General features: G+C 48.1%; 1 protein-coding gene across 2 annotated transcripts; it reads right to left on the bottom strand.

Annotated features, from left to right (window-relative positions):
• Positions 1–937: 937 nt before the first annotated feature.
• NOP2 (NOP2 nucleolar protein) lies at positions 938–12768 on the bottom strand. 2 transcript variants are annotated; one of them, XM_075071506.1, is made up of 17 exons: positions 12736–12768; positions 11691–11809; positions 11480–11525; positions 11210–11313; positions 9359–9633; positions 8995–9038; positions 8163–8317; positions 7580–7779; positions 5240–5329; positions 5074–5161; positions 4820–4960; positions 4430–4569; positions 4091–4180; positions 3252–3374; positions 3053–3150; positions 1800–1930; positions 938–1449 (listed from the first exon to the last, which is right to left on the bottom strand). In XM_075071506.1, the coding sequence occupies exons 2-17, from the start codon at positions 11794–11796 to the stop codon at positions 1214–1216; spliced, it is 2067 nt and encodes a 688-aa protein (XP_074927607.1). In that variant the 5' UTR covers positions 11797–11809; positions 12736–12768; the 3' UTR covers positions 938–1213. The 2 variants fall into 2 exon arrangements, with proteins under 2 accessions (XP_074927607.1, XP_032657669.2); XM_032801778.2 differs by lacking the exon at positions 12736–12768 and having other exon boundaries at positions 11691–11988.
• Positions 12769–14507: the final 1739 nt, after the last annotated feature.

Below are 14507 nucleotides of genomic sequence, written 5' to 3'. Positions count from 1 at the left end.
TCTCTAATAATCATTGTGTTGTTGATAATAAATTTTCTCGTACTGTTAATTCCACACTTTCCTCTATTCACGTTGGTTCTACTTCCCCTAGCCCTGAAGGGTAGTTCATCGGCCCCCATAACCTGTAACATGCATTATCACCCTCTAGTGGGATTTTTTGACCTTAGCCCATGATTGTAGGGCCCTGTCTTTCAGGTCTTGGGTCTGTTTCCTCCCCCCCTTTGGGACCACTTGAGAACAACTGTTAGTTATAAAGGATTCTGCAATGTTTTAGCAACTAGATGTTGGTGAAACTGCTATACTTAAATTAAGTTCTCCGTTACTAGGTATCTTCCAAATCAGTTTGACCTTGCATGACATCTACGGTACTCCTACAGATCTTATTTGTTGTGTGTACTTAAGGGTTAGGGTTGACATTTATTGTTTGATGGCTATTGCAGCATCAAGCTTGGGCCTCATTTTGTTTGTCAATGTACCCAATTGTGCTAGGCATAGGGCAGTTGCCAGGGTTTGTACGAAGGTTAGTAGCCTTCCAGCAGAAGCAATTCCTTTCCACCCTTTGCTACCCCACACTTATTGAGCCACAGCAGCTAGAGGGTGGATGAAGAGGCAAATGAACCAAGCTGTAAGGCAGCCCCCATCACTGGCCCAGGAGAGAAAGGAAGGGGCACAAGAGAAGGGTTTGAGAAGGAGGGGCGAAGTGACTGGAGTGGATGACAGAAGACTGGGAAACAGGAGGGTCAGAATAAGGGCAGGACACAAAGCAAAGAGGTAGTGAGGGAGAGTGATGGGAGGACAGAACAATGGAAGCCAAGTATAGAGGGAGAGGCCACAGTGCAGCACAAGAACAAGTGGCTACAGCTGAACATTTACTACAGGGTCCAGTTACACTACACTGAAATAAATTCCTGCCTTAGACATACAGGGAGAGAGAGAATTTGATCAAAGTATAAATCTTTAATGAATCAGGATCTATCAATCCAGCATCCCAACCCAATGCTGGGGGAAGTACACTGGGCTGCAAGTCCAAAAAATGCTCCCTCTGTAAGGGTAATAGTTGTCCCAGACACTTACTGCTAAAGCAACCATCTGCACACGATGGCGAAAAACGCTACATGGGTGGAATCTGGAGAGTCCCTGACCTTCAGCCTTCAAGTCCCATCCCTGCAACTCTCATGGAATCAGACACCAAAGCCCAGAGAGACAGTCCCTCTTATTGTCTATTCGGGTGCACTCTGTGCTGCTTCCTGGCAGGTGGCCGAGCTCCTGGATGCTGGGGAAAGGGCCTCTTATGCCTTTGCACAGAAACTCCCTTTGAAGGGGGCTGCCGCTGCTTCTTCTGCCCCGCGATGACTTTCAACTTCTCAAGTTTTTTCCTTTTAAGCTGTGGCTCTGCAGCTACTTCTGGAGCAGATGCTGGACTTGCTGTTTCCACAGTAGATTCCTCGTCTAGAAGAAGAAACAAGAGTCAGAGAGGAAAGCGCAGATGACGTTGTGGTGAGCAAACAGTGCTGCCTGGATGGCAAGCTCTCTGCTGCTCCACACCAGCCAGCACTGTACATAAGCAAGATAACAGAGCAAGGGGGAGGGATAGCTCAGTGGTTTGAGCATTGGCCTGCCAAACTCAGGGTTGAGAGTTCAATCCTTGAGGGGGGCACTTCGGGATCTGGGGCAAAAATCAGTACTTTGTCCTGCTAGTGAAGGCAGGGGGCTGGACTTGATGACCTTTCAAGATCCCTTCCAGTTCTAGAAGATTGGTGTATCTCCAATTATTATTAGCAGCTCTGGAGTTCAGTTACCTTTCTGCATTTTGGGGATGGCATTGGAAAATTTCTTGAGCTTGGCGATGAAGAACCCATCCATGTTGTGGGTGTGAGGGTAGAAACGCCGTGTGGATTTGAGGGATGGGTGGAAGCGACGCTCCTTGAACCTGAGGGGAGAGAGAAGGAGAGAGGAAATATTAGTTTCCCAATTAAAGTCTGAGGGTTAAAAACAGAGCAAGCTTCCCTGATAAATCATCTGGAGAAAGGGGTAAAAAGTGAGGTGGCAAAGTTTGCAGATGATACTAAACTGCTCACGATAGTTAAGACCAAAGCAGACTGAAGAACTTCAAAATGATTGGGCAACAAAATAGCAAATGAAATTTCATGTGGATAAATGTAAAGTAATGCACATTGGAAAAAATAACCCAACTATACATACAATACGATGGGGGCTAATTTAGCTACAAGGAATCAGGAAAAAGATCTTGGGGTCATCGTGGATAGTTCTCTGAAGACATCCATGCAGGGTGCAGAGGCAGTCAAAAAAGCAAACAGGATGTTAGGAATAGAGAATAAGATGGAGATTATTGCCCTTATATAAAATCAATGGTACGCCCACATCTTGAATACTGTATACAGATGTGGTCTCCTCATCTCAAAAAAGATACACTGGCACTAGAAAAGGTTCAAAGAAGGGCAACTAAAATGATTAGGGGTTTGGAACGAGTTCCATATGAGGAGGGATTAAAGAGGCTAGGACTTTTCAGCTTAGAAAAGGGGAGACTAAGAGGGGATTTGATAGAGGTATATAAAATCATGAGTGATGTGGAGAAAGTGGATAAGGAAAAGTTATTTACTTGTTCCCATAATACAAGAACTAGGGTTCACCAAATGAAATTAATGGGCAGCAGGTTTAAAAAAAAAAAAAAAGAAGTTCTTCACACAGCGCACAGTCAACTTGTGGAACTTCTTGCCCGAGGAAGTTGTGAAGGCTAGGACTATAACAGTGTTTAAAAGAGAACTGGATAAATTCATGGAGGTGAAGTCCATTAATGGCTATTAGCCAGGATGGGTAAGGAATGGTGTCCCTAGCCTCTGTTTGTCAGAGAGTGGAGATGGATGGCAGGAGAGAGATCACTTGATCATTACTTGTTATGTTCACTCCCTCTGGGGCACCTGGCATTGGCCACTGTCGGTAGACAGGCTACTGGGCTGTATGGACCTTTGGTCTGACCTAGTATGGCTGTTCTTATGCTCCTCCCCACCGCCCCCAGAGACTTAACACACACCTGGTGAATCCTTCCTTGCCAAAGTCCAGCCCTGTGGGCACCAACCGAACATTGCGTTTCTTCAGGGCATAATCCACAACCCACTCATTCTCTTCCACCTGCCAGAGACCAAGCATTAGAGACAGACTCTGTGGAGACTCTCTGAATGAGAGCTCCCCCAGCACACAGGCCAGCTGCCTGGCACCCAAAGGGAACTAACCATGATGGAGCAGGTACAGTACACTACGTAGCCCCCCGTCTCGGAGGCAGCATTGACTGAGTCAATAGCACTGAGAATCAGCTCCTTCTGAAGATGAGCACAACGCAGGACATCCCTCTCATCCTGAGAGACACAGAGGGGGGTTAGAATACTTGAGCTATGCTGATCCACTCCTTCCCCTGGCCTAGCTCATTTCACTCTCAATGCCTGCTGCGAATGGAGGTGTGATGAGAGCACGAGCCACCAGTGGTGAGGTAGCAGAACTCAGGTGGACTTCTACCCCTAAATCTGGTCCCAGAACAGTGTGTGCGAAGGAGACAGGTCAATTTCTTCAGGTTTCTCTGATCCAGACATCTTGGTGCAAGGACAAGAGTCCAGAAGCCCCGCTCCTCCATGGCCTGCGGGCGAGTTCACATCTCACTCTATACCTTACACCAGCAGTTTTCAACCAGGGGCCCTCCAGGGGGGGTGGGAGGCACAAGCAAGTTTCAGGGGGTCCACCGAAATAAACCAGAGATCAGGGCCAGTGTTAAATTCACTGGGGCCCAGGGCAGAAAGCTCAAGCCCAAGCCCAACCAACGTAGCTTGGTGGGGCTCCTTGTGTCTGAGCAATCGCTCCCCTTGCTGCCCCCGAACACCAGCTCGGTCCTGGCTTTTAATCTACTGACAAACAATTGTTGTTGCATGGGTGGACAATGGAATTTTTATAGCATGTTGCCGGAGGGTGGGGGTGGGGGGGAACCTCAGAAGGAAAAAGTTTGAGAACCCCTGAACTACACCACAAATCACCCAAGCTCCTTCCCATCTTCTCCTGAGCCGCCCCCGCCCAGGCTGCTCACCTTGTTGGTTTTGACAGCAGGGTCCTTAGAGATGACACCTGTGCCACTGCAGGGAGCATCAAGGAGGACACGGTCAAACCCACCCAGCACCTAGAGGTGGGTGGAGAGACAGAGGTCTTGGACTCAATTCCATTGAAAGGACAAGGGACAACACAGAAAAGGGGAAATTGGGGGGAAGGGGGGGGAAGAGAGATGCCCCATTGCTTTCTCCCCCACCCCACGTGCATTTCTTTCTTGTGAGTCACCCACCCGTTGCATACAGTCAAGGAGAGCATAGCTGGATTCCATGAAGCCTTGTGACGGCCACAGCAAGCATGGAACTACCCAGTGGCTGCATACCATGGGGAACTGGCGTCCATCGCAGTGGCTCAGGACAGCATTGGTGACTCCCAGACGGTGCAGGTTCCCCACCACACTGCGCAGCCGCTCAGCACTGCTGTCGTTGGCCACGATCACACCTGTGTTCTTCATCAGCTGAGCTGCCAGGGGATGAAGGTTACATCAAGACCCAATGTGCAGCCCCATCACTCCCAAGCAGCAGCAGGAATACCCCACCCCCACCTTCCCCAGTGGACCCCTCACTGTCTCCCCCTCCTACCAGGCAACCCATCCCCCAGCTTCCCTCTATTTCCCTGTCCCCAGGCGTCCCCGCAGACCTCTTTCCCCCAGGCTCTCCTCCCAAACTCCAGGGCCTGGTCCCTCCCTCATCCCCCAACCCCAGTCAGGTACCTATGTAGCTGGTCTTGCCTCCTGGGGCACAGCACATGTCCAGGATGCGTTCATTCTCTTGGGGGGCCAGAGCCATGACAGGGAGGAGGCTGGAAGCTCCTTGTAGCATGTAGTGTCCAGCCAGGTACTCAGGGGTGGCACCTGGGGGGCGGGGAGTGGAGGAGAGGAGAAGAACAGAGCCATGAGAAGAGGGGAAGCAGCCAAAAAAATGAGTCAGTCAGCTCAGCCCTGTGAAGGGAGGGTCAGTTTCTCACCAATGGGCACAGAGGAGTCGTAGACAACAAGCCCAGTTTTCGACCACTTCCCCAGGGGGTCAAGATTCACACCGCGATTAATCAGAGCCTGAAGATGAAGACAGAGGGGTGAGATCTTTGCTCCATAACTGGGACAGAGGTTGAGGGACCATGATGCTTTGCTCACCTGCGCCAGGTCTCGTCGCCGTGTTTTCAGCGTGTTGGTACGAAGTGTCATGGGGCGAGGAACCTCATTAGATTCCAAGAAGTTGACCAGCTGGAAATAGAGTCAGAGTTTAGGGCCAGAAGACACCACCAGATCACCTAGACTGTCTTCCTGTACATAACAGGCCACCCACCAACCTGTCCTAGTACTTGCAAGCTATGCCCAACAACCAAAATTAGAGTGAAGTATTACAACCGTCAGGAGACTAGACTGTTGTGTGCTACAAGCAGAGAACAGGAAAAACCAAGATGCACCAATGCTGAGGCCTGTGCAGTGGCAGGGAAGCATTTTTGGGAGATATACCCAGATAATCCTGGCAAATGATCCAGACTCACATGCTGCAGAGGAAGACAAACCCTCCCTCCCGCTAGGTCACTGCTAATCTGAGCTGGGGAAAAATTTCTTCCCAAACTCACGAGGTGATCAATTAGACCCTGAGCATGTAGCAAGAACCAGTCAGCCAAGCACCAGAGACACAATGATCAATACCACCTCCGAGCCTTGGCCCACCCTGTCCACTGACCGTTCTCCAGCTGTGGCCATCTCTGATGCTTCAGGGGAAGAAAAAAACAACAGAATACATTGCCAGGGAGGGAGTCCCTTCCTGACCCATGCAGGTGACTAGCTGAAATCTCGAAGCATGAGATTTTAGAAACACTGGACATGAACCAGAAGGAACCTCCAGGACTGCCAAGACCTGCACCCAGCCATATAATTCCACCGATAAATTTGTCCGACTCTTGTTTTCCCCCATAACTTCTAGAATCTGTTCCAGAACCTGTCCTCTGATGGTTAGAAACTGCCTTCTAATTTCCAGCTTGAATTTGTTCACGTCCAGTTTATATCCATTTGTTTTTGTGCCAACATTGTCCTTTAACTTAAATAGCTCTTCACCCTCTCTGGTGTCTACCCCCTATGTAGATGTATAGCGCTATCAGATCCCCTCAGCCTTTGTTTTGCTAACAAGCCAAACTCCTCCAGTTTCCGCTCATAAGACAAGCCCTCCATTCCCCGTTTAAATTCAGCTTTGTTGAACACGAGAGACTAGAACTGTACACAACATTCCAAATGAGGTCTCACTAGTGCCTTGTATAATGGCATTAACACTTCTTTACTGGAAATGCCTTCCCTCACATCCTAGCCTTTTTCACAGCCGCATCATGTTGGTGGCTCAGTCACCTGTGATTGGCCCATAAGCCCAAGTCGCTCTCCTCCTCTGTTGCTTCCAACTGATGAGCACCCAGCTAATAGCAGACCCTATGTGCATGAACTTGCACTTTGTGCTATTAAATTTCCTCCCGTTTCTGTTACTCCAGTTTTTAAGGTCATCCTGTTCCTGTATGATATTGTGAACCTCCTCTGTATTGATCATGTCTCTCAACTTTAGCAGCAGCAAATTTCATTAGCACTAATTTTTTGTGCCAAAGTCATTAATAAAAATATTAAATACGAGGTCCCAAAACCAATCCTTGAGGAACTCCATCAGTTCCTCCATCCAGTCCAATAGTTCACCTTTCAGCATAACTTGTTGCCTTCTCTGCTTTAGCCAGTTCCTTATCCATCTGACAGTGCTTGCACTGATTCCTCATCCTTCCTAATTTGACTAGGAATGTTCCATGTGGTACTGTGTCAAACAGTCTACCAAAGCCCAGATATATTAGATCTATTTAGATAAATTTAATTATTCTTTTCTTCACAATTTGGTCTAAAGCCCTGCATGCTACTAAGGTCAGACTACAAGGTCTGTAACTGCCCGGGGTTACTTTCTTCCTGTTTTCTTAAATACGGGTACCGTAGCTATTCACCAGGGGAGGAAGGGGAGAAAAGAAAATGAGATAAAGAACAAGGGAAGGCAGCAAGGAAGCCAGATCCATATCTGGGAACTGGGAGGGCAGACGGGTGAACACCAGTCAGTGTGGACGTAGGCTGGGTGAATCATAAGAATATAAGAACGGCCATACCAGGTCAGACCAAAGGTCCATCTAGCCCAGTATCTGCCTACTGACAGTGGCCAATGCCAGGTGCCCCAGAGGGAGTGAAGCTAACAGGCAATGATCAAGTGATCTCTCTCCTGCCATCCATCTCCATCCTCTGACGAACAGAGGCTAGGGACACCATTCTTTACCCATCCTGGCTAATAGCCATTTATGGACTTAGCCACCATGAATTTATCCAGTTCCCTTTTAAACATTGTTATAGTCTTAGCCTTCATAACCTCCTCAGGTAAGGAGTTCCACAAGTTGACTGTACGCTGTGTGAAGAAGAACCAGAAGCAAACCTGGACCTGGGCAGGGTTCATACCTCAGGGAGAGGGAAGAGCTCCATGAGCTTCTTAAGCAAGAAGTCACTGTAGGAATAGTAGGCAGCAAGGTCCTGGCGTAGCAATGCGAGGTACTCCTGCCGGGCACGTCCCGCCTCCCGCTTGACCCTGAAGTCCTGCAGCACCTCCACATTGTCCTTGATACGCTGATGAATGAGGTGCAGGTCAGGTGGCTCAGCAGGTAATGAGGCAGTTAAGGAATCAAGAAAGAGTCACACGACCCTGGGCATTGCTCAGATGTGAATATTGTGTGCATACCAAGCCATGCCGTGCACAGCTGCCTCTAGTGCATGACTTTCAGGCTACACATATGGCATCCCAAATGCCTTTGCTGTTATGCTGGAGTGTGCTAGTTCCCCTCTCCCCCCAATCACACACAAGTGCAATCTAACACATGCAGGTGATATGGCTCCTGTGATACACTAGTGCAGCCTATCATAACCAATACACCTCCTCTATGCAACACACATGTACAACCCAACATGGTTCTGTGCAAGAGTGTTGGTGCTCATCTGCGTTGTGTACACAGTTTATGTGCACCACACACGTTAGAGGGAAGGATATTCTCTCTCTCAGTCTCCTCACCACTGGGTAACACAAATTGCTCGTCTATCTCCATATTGAGCTGCAGGTCTGCGTCCTCCTCTTCCTCCTGCCCCTTGCTTCGGCTGCTCACCCGCTCCTCCTCTTCTTCACTGTCATCCTCACTGAGACCCTCCCTGAGCATAAGAGAGGGAAGGGTTTGCATTTACGCATGGGAACCTTCATCCTCGCCCTCCCCCCATGTAAGCAGAGAAGTGTCCATTCTGGTACCCACAATTCCAGAAGGATGCTGATAAATTGGAGAGGGTTCAGAAGAGACGTGAGAATGATGCAAGGATTAGAAAACCTGCCTTCTATTGATTAATTAAGCTAAATACGTAGGCTCAAAGAGACAGTTAAGGGGTGACTTGATTACAGTCTATAAATACCTACAGGGGGAACAAATATGTAAAAATGGGCTCTTCAAGCTAGCAGAGAAAGGCATAGCACAGTCAAGTGGCTGGAAGCTGAAGCTAGAGAAATCTAGATGGGAAATGAGTACATTTTAATGGTGAGAATAATTAGTCACTGGAACACTTTAGCAAGAGTCGTGGTGGATTCTCCACCACTAACTATTTTTAAATTAAGACTGGACGTTTGCCTAAGGAACATGCTCTCAGAATTATTTTGGGGAAGTTCTCTGGCCTGTGTTAACACAGGGGGTCAGACTACATGACCATGGTCCCTTCTGGCCTTGGAATCTAGGCATGCTAGAAACGGGGGGGGGAGGGGGAGAGAGGAGGGATGATGGAAGAGACAGCCTCACCCCAGCCTAGGAGAGAACCTGCTGGCCTCCAGCTCCTGAAAACCTCACCTGCCAGACTTCTGCTTCCGGGCAGCTTGTTCGATGGGCAGCAGCTAAGAGAGCCATGGGAGAGTTAATGAAACTATGGCATCAGATGGCAACTCCCTGCCACCCCCATTCCTGCCCCTGTAAAACCCACTCACTCTATGCGAGAGCACATACAGACCAGCAGCAGGTGAAGGCAGGATTAAGTATTCTATGCTTGGACCCATCTCCACTCTTGAAGTCTCTCTCCCATGGGGATAAAGTCTTTCAACTCCTCCCACCCATCCCAGGCCTCCTCCATCTCAGTGATAAGGTCATGATGTCTGAGTCCCACACTACCCCCAGCTGGGAAAGTCTCAAGTGTAACATGCAAGTCAGGAGCTCCTACCTCCTCTTCCTCAGAGGACGAGGCTCCATAATCATCCACCATCTCCTCATTGCTCCCGTCTTCCCCCATGCTCTCCCAGGCATCCACATCTTCATCTCCCTCGCTTTCACTGGACTTCAAACGCTCTTCTTCATTATCCCTAGCAGGCTGTGATCTCTTGGCTGGAGTTAGTGAAAGTGAGCAGCTGTCACTGCACCCAAGCTGAGGGTGCTGAGAGGCTCCTTCTGCTGGCCCCCTGCATTTTCCTCCTTTCTGTGGTGATGGCTGCTCTGCAGCTGCAGGCAGAAGAAAAGGTTAATGATTTGTAACAACCCCCAAAAGCATCTTGTCCTGTTCAATGCAAAATAAGAGGGATGGGAATTCTGGATTGTAACTTCTAGCTAGATGGGCCAATTAATTCTCTGTACCTCAGTTTCCTCACATACAGTCAATGGGGATTTATGATACACATCCGTTTTTCACAGGTCTAATACTGACTTTAAAATTCTATTTATTTGTTATGATATTTCTCTTGCTTGTTTCCAAGTTCAATTCTTATGCTACACCAGCATGACACCAGAGCACCTTTCACAATGCGTTATGTGGAGCAGCTAACAATGGTTACACTTAGTTGTTCCTTTCTCCATTCCTTCCCCTTTTCCAAGGGGGAACCCTTCCTTTTGTTTTTTAAATCTATGATGTGGTATGAGTTTGTATTAGTGAAGGCAGGCCACAGAAGCATGTCCTATACTTGTAATGGAAAATAGTGAGGTTTACAGTAGTTATGGTAAGGATGGTCTTGTAGAAGGCGGCGCTGGATTGGGACTCTGCAGATCTGGGTTCAGTTCCTGACATCACCAGACTATGCGTCTCTGAACCGGTCTCAATTTCCAAATGTAAAATAGAGATCACAGTATTTTTGTTCATGTCATCTGTTTAGATTGTAATCTCAGAGTCAGGGAGTGCCTTTCACTATGTTAGTGCAGTGTTTAGCACAATGAGGTTGTAATCTTGGGTGGGACCTTCAGGATATGTCTACACTGCAGCTGGGAGTGTGCCTGCCAGCCTAGGCTCAAGTAAAAATAGCAGCATACACATAGCAGCACGGACAGAGGCTCAGAGCCACCACCCAAGCTTGGACCCAGGAGGACGGGCAGGTTCTGACTTGGGGGGTTAGCCTGAGCCACCATCTGTGCTGTAATATTTATGCTGCTATTTTTAGCGAGCAAGAGTGAGCAGAGCTAGCACTGCTCTGTCTACCTGGGCTGGGAGGCTCACTTGCAGCTGCAGCATAGACATACCCTTTGGCACTGCCATAAACACAAACTCTTCATTCTCCTCATTACTAAGTGGTTCTTGGATCTGTGAAGATTTCTCTCTACACTTTTGGATTAGACCCCAAAAATTCCCAGATCCTTCAGTGTATCCTGAGCCCAGGTTATTGTGCACCCTGAGGTCAAAGACTAAGATCATTGCATCTGAAGCTGTATTTTATGGGGAACCTGCATAGAAAGCAGAAAATAAGTCTGATGTGCTTGCTCTCAGTGCAACTGAGGAGAGACAGTTTTAAAAATCCAGGTTTTACAAAATTTAATTTGAGCCAAAATTAAGTTATGGTGGTTACAAGGCGCTTCTTAGTCCTGTGCAATGTATGTGTTTAAAACCCTGGCTACTAAAGATGCCCACAACACCCTGGAGGTCAGGTGGGGGCAGTTGAAAGAGATGTCCACTGCTTAAAACGACTCAAGCTATGCCAGACTCCTACTCTGCTCACAGCTGGGGACGAAAGTGAGATTAAGAATTTAGAACATCCGGAACTCTTCATTAGAAAAATGCTTTTAAATGATTGAAGTCAACTCATTAAACACATACTTGTGCTGGTGCCATCCATCTCCCCCTTATCTGTTGTCTTCTTTAGCTGAAGCAGATTTTTCCTAGCTTGGGTTTTTCCTGACCCCATTCGTCTCTTTGCAGCCCTGAAAACACATGGACAGGTGAACAAAAAGAATAAATGAACAGAAAAACCCTCTGACGTCAGAGAGCCTAACAACCCCTTCTGACTTGGGTCTGCCAGATTGCAAATAGTACCCTGGATTCTATCCTCTCTAGAGGAGAAATTAATTCATGTATTTGTACACTTACCTTTTTCGTGCATGGCTGGATAATTTGTTTCCACTGTTATTAGTAGCTAGAAACAAACAAAGATGAAAGATAATTAAGAAACTGGTAACAGAAGGAGGACAAACAATAGGATGATGTCCTTATTTAAAAGCCCTTACAGGTGTGATTGCGTGTGGGAAGTGCATGCATGTGCAGAAAATGTAGAAAAGGATACGGAAACAAAGACACTTACCTGGGGGAAGAAATTTGGCTAATTCTACCTCTGCTCCCTTCTGTTTGCGGGCTTTGCGCCCTGGGCCGCGTTTTTCCTTCCTCAGTACATCAAGTTTGCGCCCCATAGTACTGTTCACCCTGTGAAGTAAGTGAAGGAAAAGGAAGGAAGGAAAATGAGATAAAAGAAAACAGAACAGACTCCCTCCACACACACACATTTACCCATATAGCATGGCAACCTCTGGGGTGATTCCTTTAGGACAGCAGTTCTTCCAATTGCCTGTCTCAGTCTCTCTAACACAGTGGTTCTCAACCAGGGGTCCATGTACCCCTGGGGTTACACAGAAGGCTTCCTGGGGATATTTCAATTCATCTAGATATTTGCCTAGTTTTACAACAGGCTACATAAAAAGCACTAGCAAAGTTAGTACAAACTAAAATTTCATATAATAAGCTGTTTATACTGCTCTATATACCATACATTGAAAACCAAGTACAATAATTTATATTCCAATTGATTTATTTTATAATTATATTGTAAAAAAATCAGAGAGTCAGCAATGTTTCTGTGTACTGTGACACTTCTGTATTTTTAGGTCTGATTTTGTAAGCTAGGAGTTTTTAAGTGAGGTGAAACTTGGGGGTAGGTTAGACAAGTCAGTCTCCTGACAGGGCAGTCTAGGAAGGTTGAGAACCACCGATCTAACACACTCCCCCTTCTAAGCCTTCTAAGGCGACTCTGGTTAAACCCCATCCCCCTATATCTCATTTCTGAGCTCTCAAATCTCCCTTCCCAGAAAGCACGTAGCTCAGGGTCTTCTCCAAACCCTCAGCCTCGGAGTTTTTCCCAGTTCAGACACAAGGAGTCCGCGGCTGGATCCCCCGCCCCAAGGCCCGAGTTCTGCTGGAGCTTTCACCCCAAGTTACCACTCGGCCCGGGGCGCCTGCACGAACCCCGGCCTCCCTCCCACGCGCTACCCCGGCTGCGAGCCAGGCTGGGGGTGCGGAGACACGGGCAGCGCACTGGGCCCGGGCGAGAGCTGCAGCCGCAACTCCTCACCTACCTTCCAGCCCCACGTGCTCAGCAGCTACTTCCTGGGCCGGCCTGACCTCAGCGCTCTCTCCACGCAGGCTCCGCCCTCGCCCTGGGATTGGCCGGACGCTTCTCCCCCTGCCACTCCGCCATTGGCTAGAATCGTCCCCCCCACATCAGGCAGCCTCCCCTCCCCCGCCGCGCTTCCCCCCCCAGCCCAGAAGAGGCACAAGCGAAGCCCCTTCCCGCAGTGGGGGTTGTTCGACTGGTTTCGGAGTAAGGTAGGTGTGAATCTGGAGTGCAGCCGCGATCCCAAAGTAATCCCATGTGTCGGGCCAGACAGCTGTAAAAGCTGGAGGTTTGGTCTACCCCAGGGGTCGGCAACCTTTCAGAAGTGGTGTGCCAAGTCTTCATTTATTCACTCTAATTTAAGGTTTGGCGTGCCCGTCACACATTTTAATGTTTTTAGAAGGTCACTTTCTATAAGTTTATATTTTATAACTAAACTGTTGTTGTATGTAAATAAGGTTTCTAAAGTGTTTAAGAAACTTCATTTTAAATTAAAATGCAGAGACCCCCCCCCGCCCCCTAGACCAGTGGCCAGGATCCAGGCAGTGTGAATGCCACTGAAAATCAGCGGGTGTGCTATAGCTTGCCTACTCCTGTTCTACTCTGCAAAGTTAGGGCAGTATTGGTGTCAGGCAGGGCTCTAGAGAACCGCTCCCCCCAGGGCCTAGCTAGGCTCTCCCCAACCATGTCAAGGAAAGAGGGTTTATTGACCTACCCGTTTGGGGAGGTGATGTACTCACATCAACAGACAGTTGTGCCAGCAGCTGCTCTAGCTCTGCTGGCAGAGGCTCTATAGCCTAGATTTACTTTTGTTCAAACATGCCTTAGGCTACCATTGCAGGAGACTATTGAAATGAGCTTCTTTACATTTACACATGCCTTCTGAAGCTTTAAGGGGTACAGCTCAGATTTTTCTTCATAGGCTATAGTGCTAAAATCTTTACTATTAGAGACAGTTGCAAGTGTGCTGTATTCACTTCTGTCCAAACATCACACACAATGAGATTAACAGATAGCAACACTGATTTGTCTCAACAGCTGCTCCAGAATATTTTGAGGGAGGGAGGTAAATGTGCACTTATTTGCCAGATCAGAACAGAATTGCCATTTTTGGAGCAGAGGGTGGTAAGGTGGGGAGCTATCAAGCAGCTCTGGCCTGTGCTGATAGCAATAGCCCAACTCATCCACGGGGGAGAAGACAGTAGCCACAGAGATCAGAGACTGTAAGGAAACATACAGAGTAGCTACAAAGCTTTCTCTGTATGTTTCCTTACTATCACCTTGGATATGTCTACACTACAATGGGACATCTGACTCAGGCTCCTGGGGTCAGGGGGGTGTTTGGAGCCCAAGCACTGAGAACCTACTAGCTTGCAGGGTCCTAGAGCCCAAACTGCACTGCAATGAAACAGCCCCTTAGCCTGAGTCAGCTGGCACAGGACAGCTGCAGGTTTAAGTGTAGTGTAGACATACCCTTTGTGCTAAGAGGCCACTTACACTGCTCAGCATTTGTAAAGGCACAGAAATCAGGGACATGAGGGCCCTAAGCCAGCCTCTGACAGCTCATTATCTGAGCAATAACATAAATGAGACAGATCTGCACTGATCACAGATTAGGCTGGAAAGGAGATAGATCCTCACATGCATGCTGAGATGCTGACAATTTTTCTGTCTTTGTGGAGTACAGAACAAGGCTTATGCTACAGGATACCAGGGACCCACCCCACCCCACCC

The sequence above is a fragment of the Chelonoidis abingdonii genome, chromosome 1 (assembly GCF_003597395.2).
Source record: "Chelonoidis abingdonii isolate Lonesome George chromosome 1, CheloAbing_2.0, whole genome shotgun sequence".
Taxonomy (NCBI): Eukaryota; Metazoa; Chordata; order Testudines; family Testudinidae; genus Chelonoidis; species Chelonoidis abingdonii.
This window is presented reverse-complemented; position numbering and strand designations above follow the sequence as displayed.

Coding starts and splice junctions, on each gene's coding strand:
- NOP2 (XM_032801778.2), bottom strand. CDS start 11,889: ATGTGTGTGTGTGGAGGGAGTCTGTTCTGTTTTCTTTTATCTCATTTT. Junction 3,151..3,251: donor ACTGTACCTGCTCCATCATG/GTTAGTTCCCTT, acceptor GGTCTCTGGCAG/GTGGAAGAGAATGAGTGGGT. Junction 1,450..1,799: donor CATCCCCAAAATGCAGAAAG/GTAACTGAACTC, acceptor TTCTTCTTCTAG/ACGAGGAATCTACTGTGGAA.